Source organism: Amblyomma americanum, chromosome 9, assembly GCF_052857255.1.
Source record: "Amblyomma americanum isolate KBUSLIRL-KWMA chromosome 9, ASM5285725v1, whole genome shotgun sequence".
Classification (NCBI taxonomy): domain Eukaryota; kingdom Metazoa; phylum Arthropoda; class Arachnida; order Ixodida; family Ixodidae; genus Amblyomma; species Amblyomma americanum.
Genome location: NC_135505.1, coordinates 6,636,462 through 6,647,357, shown reverse-complemented (window position 1 = coordinate 6,647,357; position 10,896 = coordinate 6,636,462). Strand labels below are relative to the sequence as shown.

General features: G+C 47.1%; 1 protein-coding gene across 1 annotated transcript; it reads left to right on the top strand.

Moving 5' to 3' along the window:
* The first annotated feature begins 1,761 nt into the window (after positions 1-1,761).
* LOC144105147 (uncharacterized) lies at positions 1,762-3,037 on the top strand. Its single transcript, XM_077638317.1, has 2 exons — positions 1,762-2,518; positions 2,949-3,037. The coding sequence occupies exons 1-2, from the start codon at positions 1,852-1,854 to the stop codon at positions 3,035-3,037; spliced, it is 756 nt and encodes a 251-aa protein (XP_077494443.1). The 5' UTR covers positions 1,762-1,851.
* Positions 3,038-10,896: the final 7,859 nt, after the last annotated feature.

Genomic DNA, 10,896 nt, shown 5'->3' with positions numbered 1-10,896 from the left:
GATTGTCCCTCCGCTCGACCAGGACATCCAAGAAGGGAAGGCAGTTTTCTTGCTCAAACTCGGCCGTGAACTTCAAGCTTGGTTCGACACTGTTTAGTCCATGTAGAAACCGCGACGCGTCCTCTTTCCTTAATATGCAAAAACAGTCGTTGACATACCGGTAGAAGACCTTGGGTGCTGGAGTGAAAGCATTCAATACCTTGTCCTCTAGTGCTTCCATGACGAGGTTTGCTGTGGTGACCGATATGGAAGCGCCCATCGCAGTGCCTTGGGTCTGTCTGTAGAACTTTGAATTAAAGGAAAAATACGTATTGCTTAGGCAGAACCGTAGCAGTGTGCTCAGCTCTGGAACGTCGAAGGGCGTACGACTTGCCAGATTGCGGTCCCTCTCCAACGCTTCCTCGCACGTGGAAACGGCTAGGTCAACCGGGACACTGGTGAAGAGTGCCTTGACGTCGAAGGAGACCATTACGTCCTCTGCGTCCAATTCCAAGTCATGCAGTTTCTGAACAAAATTTGAAGAGTTCCCGATGTACGTCCTAGTCTTTCCGGATAAAGGGCTGAACACTTCGTGGAGGTACCCCGAAAGTTGATACAGTGGCGACCTTGTGAAGTCCACTATCGGGCGTAGGGGGACTCCAGGCTTGTGGATCTTCGGTAGACCGTATATAGCAGGAGCCGAACCATTTGTGCATAGGAGGCGGTAGTAAAGTTTCTTGTTATCCGGGGGCACGAGCTTAAATAGGCCCGCCAGCAGTTCTTGCAATTTTGTTTGCAATCTGGCCGTAGGATCGCGTGGTACAGACAAGTAGGTGCCGCCGTTCAGTAAACCGATCATTGTACGGAGAAGCTTGTACTATTACTATTAGCTTGTACTATTGTACGGAGAAGCTTGTTAAGCATCATCACATGCTAGATAATTTGAGATCAGAGTTAATTGCACTGTTTCATAACATGTCTCATCCAACACAGAAAATTCCATAGCAAGCCTGTCCTCAATCAGCAAACACAGTGTTAGTGTGCATTAACTATTTTATGCTTTGCAATGTGCGGAGAAAGTAGACTCACAGCTAATGTACTTCTCTGTTGGCAGGTTATTTGTATCGGACATCACTCGGTCAGCCTACCTTTCAGCCACGGAGTGAGTGTAAGTATGCATACTCTCATCATTCCTTTGTTGTTGAAGCTAAATTGCAGCCATCTGTTGCACTTTATTTCACAGGTTATCCGTAATGTTCAAGATGCCTTTGCAACCAGCAACAAACTAGATGTAAGCATGCATGCACATACAGGTCCACTACATACTGAAATAGGCCATTTTTGCCATTCTTGTCTTTTTCTGCCAGCAAGTTGTTAGACTCTCACCGCTATAACTATCAAATCTGTATTAATTTCCAAAAATGAGCTTGCTATGCAGCAGTAAACTGGACATAAGCTTGCATGCTGTCCGAGCTTCCAGACGGTTGTTTCTGATGTTGCCTCTTTTTTTCTAGCAGGTCTCATTGAAAACTGATGCTGCTTCGTCTCGCCTAGACGCTAGCTTTGAAGAAACAACTGTGAGTGCTCATACAAAATTCACTTTTCCAACCAAGACAACCTGCATTGCCTTCATGTTTTTCTTTTCCTGTATTTTTCCGATAGATGGCCGCTGACCAACAAAACAGCAGTTTGTCAAGGGATGAAACAGAAATGAAGGTAATTTATAAGAAAATGAATTCTCAAAACAAGATACAAGATTGTTTATTATTTCAGGTAGAGAAGAAAGACAACTCTACACAGTGGGAATTGGAGGAACCAGTCCCAGACCACACATATGCAAACACAAAAGACAGTTCAAACACTCCTCTTACAATGAGAAGCATTCACTTTCAGTACTTAACGCCACAAGACGTACACTTCTACACTGGCCTCCCGTTTGATGCTTTTAATAAGCTCATTCTTTTACTGAGGGCCAATGGCACAAAAGTAGGGGGAATATTGGGTTTAGAACAACAGCTGTTGCTCACACTTATGAGACTAAGACTTGGGCTCTTCTGTGGGGACCTTGCAAGAAGATTCAGCATTTCAATTGCGACAGTGTCAACAATATTCTCAAGTATGATGTCCACCTTGGCTAAAGTAATGGAAGACATAGTGGTGTGGCTGCCTCGATCAGTAGTTTATGACAGTATGCCGTACACCTTTGTGAAGAATGGCTACGACCGCACAACATGCATATTTGACTGCACAGAGGCGTGGTTGCAAAGACCCAAGAAATTAATGGCAAGGGCACAGAGCTACAGCGCATACAAAGGGTCAAATACTATCAAGTTTTTGACAGGTATAGCGCCCAACGGGCTAATCATGTTTGTATCAGATGTATATGGTGGAAGGGCCTCCGATAAATACATAGTCCAGACATGTGGTGTGGAGGACTATTTACTCGCAGGCGACGAAATTATGGCAGATCGTGAATTCAAGCTTGAGCCACATCTTGAAGCACAAGGAATCCGCATGAATGTGCCGGCCTTCACCAGAGGTATGTAGACTGTCTCTACATTGCAAGCTTTCATGCACCTCTGGGTTTGAAATGCTCATATTTGTTGTCTTTTAGGAAAGAGTCAACTGTCTGAAAAGAAGTGACAAAAACCAGGCGAATTGCCTCACTGCGCATCCATGGGGAACGCGCTATCAATCGGATAAAGACATCAAATTTTTAAGCAGGCTTTGCATATCAAGTCAAGGAAGCATATCAACACGATTGTTTTCGTTTGTGCTGGGCTATGCAATCTGAAGGGCCTTCTGATCAAAGAGCAGCAAGAACAATAAAGGTTCAGCTTCAATCCCAGTACTGTTAGGGCTTGACTCATTTATTTCAAATGCTAACGTGCGATTAACACGCAAAGAAAGCAAAAAATGTAGAACACAGGCATCACTAACAGTGCACTCTATGGCCGCTGCATCTTCAGGAGACAGCTGTGCAAGGAGGAGGAAGTTCCTGCTGTGCATCATCAGCCTTGGTTATATCCACTGCAACATAAAGGCATCGTCCAGCTGAGACTTATGTTATCCTCGTAAATTTACCAACCAACTTCCTTCACAGCCTAGGCAATATTATGCTCTCAAAAAAGCTTTCAAGATTATTAATGTTGGTTTCCATGAATCCTTCATCTCTCTTGACTGGAATCAATGCTCCCCCTTTGTCTACATGGAAGTACAGGTAGCAAACAGTGCTCCTTACCAGGTTCAGGTGCAGCTGTGCCTGAACTTGGTAGTAGTATTTATGTGCTGCCTTTAGTACACCTGCAGAATCTAAGCAAAAATCTGCCTTGCACTGCCCCTCCTTAATTTTTCGTCCGGATGTACATGCCGCAAGCTATATAGGCATTTAACCTCTAAAAGTGCTGGGGGGTGGCAATCGCAGACAAGCAAACCGTCCGGACTACACCCAAGATACGGATACCTTGGATGAATCATCAAGCCGCAATCTTCGAGTCTGCAATTTGTATGCTTTGTTTGAAAAGCAGCAAGAGCACGCTGTTTCGCTAACTGCTCATAATTTATGCCATACTGCATGGCATGGCTGGCAATGCAGTTGTCATTAAGTATTCTCTTCATTAATGACTCGTAATTGAACCGTTTGGAAAGGCAAACATCTTTGAACAATGAAGCACTTATCCTGCCCTTGCGGTGGGGAAACCACTCGGCACAGTTTCTTTGCTCCCTTGTGGCAGCTTCAATTTTTTTTCCAGAGGTCATGGTAAGGCTGAGCTTATCCACTGCTCGCTCACTTCCAAGCAGCTTTCTGAAGTTGAGGTTGCACAGAGGTCTTTCGAGAGTAATCTCGAAGTCGTTCACTGGTGGCTCCACTTTGTTCAGCTGCCTTTCTTTGCACTTCGGTGACTGGAAGGCAACCTGAAAAATATGTCTTCATTAGTCTAGTTATAAATTTTTATTAAGGGCAAAGATGTTAAGAAGTCTGACTATAACAGTTTAAGCAACAATAAAAGGGCAGCAACACTGCCTTGTCAGCAAGATTACATTGAGCATGGCGGTGTGTACAGGTCATTCCTAAAACGTGCACTCCAATTCAAGATAAATAAGTCAAGTTATGTTCATGCATGACAAAGGCTTGTGCATTTTTGTCGCTACCTTCTCTGAGTGATGTGTCGCTTGTTGCCTCTGGACACTTGCTGGTGCAAGAAGGTTGCTGGATCTCCCTTCTCGTCGTCATCAATGTGTTGTGGAGAAGGGTGTCTGCAAATGAAAAGCATCACCACAATACCTAACAGCCAATTTCATTCCATGAAAGGCACTCAAACTCGCACCTACATATAATAGTCAATGTACTACCTTCATTTTCAAAAATATGAAAGTGCAATCAGGGCAAGAGTGAATAAATGGATGGATCAGCCCAGTGTTCACTTGCAACTGCATTCATCAAAAAAGTAGAAAATATGTCCTACAATGAAAATGTTTCATACGTGGCTAGCACGTGTGCTCTGAGGACTTGTCAATGCTTGGCAAAATCTTTCCTCAAACTAACACTCAAAGATATTGATCCCTTTTGCACTTACACTCTATTTTGCTCCTTACAGTGTTCCATTTCAGTTTATCCTCACAGCACATAACTGCACTGAATATGCAGCTCTAACTAAGAAAGAAATCACCTTTTTCATAAGGAACACTGCAAAACGGTACTAAACACATACAGCGGTGAAGTTTTTTTTTACATTAAAAGCAGCATTCATTCTTTCCCAGATACACATGTGTCAATGAGCAAATTTTTTTCTTATGAGCCGGAGTTCTCAAAAATGGCTTCTCTTCCCTTGGAAAGAAATGAAGATTTCATCATTCGTGTTCTGTGTTACCGACAATACGAAAATTTGTCGTCCAGCCAGCCATTCCACAGAATTCAAACAGGTTCATGATTTTTCTCATTCACATATGCTTGCAAACAGATTTTTCTTGGAATGTGAAATATCTTAAACATGTGACAATTGTTTTCTCCCCTGTCTGCGAAAATGACTGGCTTCCAAAATGAGCGGCATGTGTATTCCATATAAAGTACATAAGCTCTATATCTTAGATCAGTTTTCACTCATTAGTGTCCATGGTCCTCATTGTGCTACTGAACTTCTAGAAACTAATGACTTTGATCACTTGCCACTTCCTTGTTGTAGAGCCTTACTCGTACTATATGCAGCAAGAGACAATTTTATCTGACAGTGAATACCAGCAAAGCACACTCATATTACTACACCGGCAACCAGCTTGTTTAATAGATGTGTGTCATCTCTGCAATACTCACCAGGAATATTGAAGACCTCACCATAAGGTGACTTCTTGATGTGGTCTGCGAGTTCTTCTTTGCTTGCAAAATGCTTGACCTTTCGGGTCGGCCTTGAGTGCTGCGTGCTTGCGGGGTCCACCGTTGACCTCTTAAGATTGAAGGACATGGAATTGAGAAGGGCCGGCTCAACATTTCTCTTTGTACCCCGATTCCAAGCTGCCGCCTTGTCGGTACATGAGATGCTAGTGATGCCTAGCTGGACGCCCATTTCTAGCTTCCACAACAGGGCACCAATATGGCTACAAACACGTACTTTTCCGGCCATGCAAGAACAAACAGCAGTCACCATTTGACCATTCTTCCGCACACAGGCCCATGGCGACCATGGTTTTTTGTTTACTGCCTGAGAGGGTCGCACATCGGCCTTCACATACACAATATCAGCAGCTGCTTCATGACTCAGCACCCGGCCCACCCAACCGCACTGCAGCTGGTTATAAGAGTCCAGGCTTTTCTACGCCTCTGCCGCTTTAAGATCACAGGCCTTTGATCTAATCAAGTAGCATACAATATGAGCACTTGTTATGCTTGGCCAGAGTTTGGTGTCATCTGGCCACTGCTGCACGAGCAGGGGATGAGCATGGGTGTCATCACCTGAAAAAAAAGACGGCATGCAAAGGACATTAAAATAAAAATACCTCCAAAGGCCGGCAAAAGTGCATTGGGCGCTACAGCTCTTAAGGAGATATGTAAGATCATGAGTTCACTGTACTGCTGCCATAATATGAATCCTACAGTTGCTTCTGCCTTCTTGAAATTTGAGCAGTGCAAAACAGACGCGATAATGCTGGTTAACTGCCCGAATACAAGGCACACAAGTCCGATCGCAAAGCACATATAGTTTGCGCAAAATACTCTGACGCAACAGGAGTTCGCGACCTTACACGTATTTCGGCAACTGGGCAGACTATCAACTAACACTGCCTCGCACATAATCAAATTGCGCTCTCACGGCTGCGTGCGCTCGCGCAGCCTACGTACGAGGCGTGAAGGGTCTACCAATCTCGTTCTTTCCAACTTTGTTTCGTGACGCATCGAGCGAGTTCCACATTGTAGTGGTGTGGCTATGTGGGACGCGGCCGACAACGGGAAAGAGCACGCGCACTGACGAAGCTAATTCGAAGGATTTACATGTAGTAGAACGTACGGTACACGTCAGATGCGGTCAAAGACGAACTGTGCGGGATTGCCGGAGCCCTCGCGAGCAAGTTCGGAACGCCATCCCATCGGTGGCAGAAGGCAGCGCGGATCTCCAACGACGCCGCTGTCAGCGGACAGCCGGTCCTTCATTCCGCTGAATGTGAGGTGACCCGCGGTAACTTACAAAGACTGTAACACGCTACGCAGCCGTTGAAAAACAATATTTATTTGTTTACTATGGTTATTCATTACTTTAGTAGTAAGTAGCACAGACACTCACCGATCGTGATCGTTTGCTCCGTCGATGCCATAACGGCCGGTTGGTTGCCTTAACCACCAGCGCTTCCAACCGCTAGCGTCATTCAAATTGCACACGTATACGGCTTCAAGCTCACCACTGCTACGTTTCGGCAGACTTATTTTGCGAGCGGGTGCCGGCAGAACGACGAGCTGCGCTCCAAAACACGCTGAGACGCAATGCAGCCCGAGCAGCCCAAGCCAAAAGTAACAGCCTGTAACGGCAGCGCGGCTACGCGGCGCTGGGGTCTAGCAATATGGCAGCCCTCACGTATCGAAACTGAAATCGTGTATAAAAGGGCGAGTGAGAGCGAGGCCCGGGGGTAACAGCTGAGAAGCGGAGGCTCCGGCAGGTCAGGGACACATCGGCTGGAAGAGAGCGACGCCGGCTACTGCTCCGGTGAGCTCGCGTTCTACGACTCCGCATCATGGACTTCCTGCCGTGCCTCAGCCCATTTGAGTGTCCAGTCAATGCTGCTGTTGATGACACTGCAGATGGTTGTCAGGAGGACGTACTCGCAGACGATCAGCGATTACCTAGCACAGCTGAAGCCTGTCGCCGATTCTGCCAGGTCCGGTGGGCAACCCCGCGCTTGCGCAGTGGATCCTGTACCCCATGAGCTGCGCAGAGTGCAGAGCGGTTAAGTCCGTCGCTTATGCACTCCGCAGCCGAACAGAAGCTCGATGGTGTAGGCAGGGTCCTTTTATAGCAGGAACCGGCACAGTCGTGTCCACGTGTCCACTCGATGGTTGCTGTTGATGACACTGCAAGTGGATTTCTGTGCGATGTACTCGCACGCAATCAGTGATTACCTGGCACAGCTGAAGCTTGTCATATATGCTGCCAGGTCAAGTGGGCAACGCCGCGCTTGCTCAGTGGATCCTGTACGCCGGGAGCTGCACAGAGTGCAGAGCAGTCAGGTCCGTCGCTTACGCGTAGCGCAGCCGAACAGAAGCTCTTTGGTGTAGGCAGAAGGTGGCGCGGAACAACGAGGACAAGCGAGACAAGCAGAGACATGCGCTACTCACAACTGAAGGTTTCTTCCAGACAATGCTCGAATAACTAGTGAAACCAACAAGCCTTGGAATCCTCGGCGGGACACCGAAAACGACTGTGTCGAATGTTGAGGTCGGATTGGTGCAGGCAAGCTATATTTTTCAAGGGCCAGCGGCGTATCGTCAGTGGCAGAACGACAAACGACTCGACATTTCGTCACTGGTGTGCCACTTTGTCGTACCTGACTGAGCTGCTTTGAAATTGTGTTATCCCAACATTGCCAAGACCACAAAAGACTCGAAGACCGATTCAGGACGTTGCGATACTGGGAAGCGCTGAAGTTGCTGCCCCGCACCTGGAAGTCCTCAAGCTTGGTCCGAAGTTCAGCATGCCTTTGGTGCTAAAAGGAGTTGAAAAGATAGCAGCTGCCCGGACAATTTCGCGGCTATCGCGCAGTGAAGTCCAGGCAAGATGTTCAGAGGAATGTGTCGACGTGGTGGCAAGGACCCATAAGAAAAAGAAAGAAAACCGTTGGAGCACTGCTGGGGTTGTCGACTTCTTGACATCTGCCGGGTTGCGAGTACATTGTGCGGATAAGTTAGGGGGTTCGTGCTGATTCCTGAAGGAGTGTTCGCGGAGAAAGCCGAGGCAGCTATCGCGAAGAACTTCAGAGAGAACGACTTCAAAGAGAAGAAGATAAAGGAATAAGCCGTGGCTTTGGCGCTCCGCCACAACCTGGAGAAACTAGCGAATGGCATCAAGAAGGCTCAAGAACTTCATCAAGGCGAATTTTTTACGGCAAAAACCCACAAGGAAGGAATTTCGTTCCGGGCAATTGTGTCCGGGCGGAACACGTGGCAATTACTGATGGCCATGTAGCTTCAGAAACATCCGAGGAGCCTAAGCGTGGAGGACCCTTTCATGGTGGAAAATTCTGAGGCAGTGGTGATTCTTCTAAGCAATAGTAACCCAGGACAGTGTACCGCTTTCAGCGTGGACATTGAGGACTTGTGCTATTCAATGCCAAATAAAGAGATGTTAAAAAGTGTCCAGGAATGCATTACGGAGCCCATTGACGAGGCCGCATTCGTGTCCTGATGTGGTGTATCTGTTGGGTCTTTTTTGGAGATACTCATGTTTTATCTCAAATCAACAGTCATAGGGTGGAACGTGAAGTTTTTTTTTACAGCGAACTGATGTTTGTATCGGGTCTCGCGTAGCCCTCATCCTTAGTAACTTTTTTCTGGCTAAGGTCGATAGAACCGTAGAAAAGAAATGAAGAGGGATAACTTTGAAAGCATGTAGGTATGTTGATGACTACTAAGTGTTGTCTTCTCAACCCAACCAGCAACGCTCTGTCGTCAATGTCCTAATTCTTTTTAAGGAGTGGAGCCCTGGTCTCAATTTCACAGTAGAAGTACCAAGAAATGGAAGGCTCCAGTTCTTAGATCTTTCTTTTTATTTTCGCCCAAGCAAGTTTGTTGGGCATACCACCCTATGGCAAAAAAAGCGTTGCTTGATTATTCTTCCGGTCATTCCAAAGTCATAAATAACGGGATAGTCACTTCCTGTCTGAACGCGGCCATCACCAAGTCTTGCTCACATGCTATCAAGGAAAGCGTCGAGTCCCAGGTGAAGAGGCTGAAAGGAAGCGGGTACCCAGAGCATATAATCGTGGAAGCTTGTGGAAGAACGGTAAGGTGGATCAAGGGTGGGTCGCGACCTAAACACTGGGAAACAGAGCGTCGAAATTTGGCAGTCATACCATACGTGCACAGATTGGCGCATGGACTGAAAAATGTTGCCGGGCGTTATCAAATTCCGATTGTGTTTTCCGCCCCTCAGAAGTTGGGAGCAATCTGTTCACACGTGCACAACCGGATGGAAAAAGGAGGCGAAAGAACGGTACGAAAAACAAGAAATGAATGCAGCATCAAACACAAGGCCCCGTTCGTTACCTCTGCCAGGGGGGTTGTGTACAGATTGCCGTTGTCGTGTGGCGCACTACATATCGGCCTAACTGGACGATGCGTCAACGAGAGATTAGGAGAACACCGAAGATTGCTCGGGGGAGATTCTCTTGATAACCTCCCTAAACATTGCCGCACGTGCAGTACAAACGACAAGGAAAAAAAATCCAGTGTAAACCGCTTTTAGAAAGAACGACCATCCTATTCAGGCACAGGGAGCAACTCACGTGTGAGCTCATGGAAGCCTTTCATATGCGCATCAGTGGCGACAAGTGCACTAGTCAGACTTCCGTTCACTATTCTGATAAGAAGTATCTGTTCCTAACCAAATCATTGGGATTCACGGGGTAACATGTGGTGTTCACGACGTTTGTTTGTTTTGGTTGGTTTCACTATTCGAACATAGTCTGGAATAAACCTTCAGTTGTGAGTGGCGCTAGTCTTTCTCTCGCTTGTCCGCGTTGTTGAACGCCACCCTCTTCAGTATGCATATCAACCAACTTGCCCAACTTTCTGCTCTCCTAGGTGTAGACAGGCCCTTTAATAACTGAAACCGGCACAGTCGCGTCCACATGTCCAGTCGATGCTTCTGTTGATGACACTGCAGGTGGTTGTCTGGGCGGTATACTCGCAGACGATCAGCGATAACCAGGCAGAGCTGCAGCTTGTCGCCGATGCTGCCATGTCCGGTAGGCAACACCGCGCTTTCGCAGTGGATCCTCTTACCCCAGCAATTGCAGAGAGTGCAGAGCGGTTAGGTCCGTCGCTTATGCGCACCGCCGCCAAATCGAAGCTCGATGGTGTAGGCATTGTACTTTTATAGGTGAAACCGGCAAAGTCATGTCCACTTGTCCAGCGGTTAATTGCTGTTGATGAAACCGCAGGTGGTTTTCTGGGCGATGTACTCGCACACGATCAGCGATTACCTTGCACAGCTGAAGCTTCTCGCCGATGCAGCCAGGTGCGGTGGACAACGCCGTGCTTTCGCAGTGGATCCTCTTACCCCAGCAATTGCAGTGTGCAGAGCAGTTAGGTCCGTCGCTTATGCGCACCGCAGAAGAACAGAAACTCGATGCTGTGGGCAGGATCCTTTTTTAACTGAAACCGGAACAGTCGTGCCCACGTGTCCAGTCGATGCTTGCTGTTGATGACACTGCAGG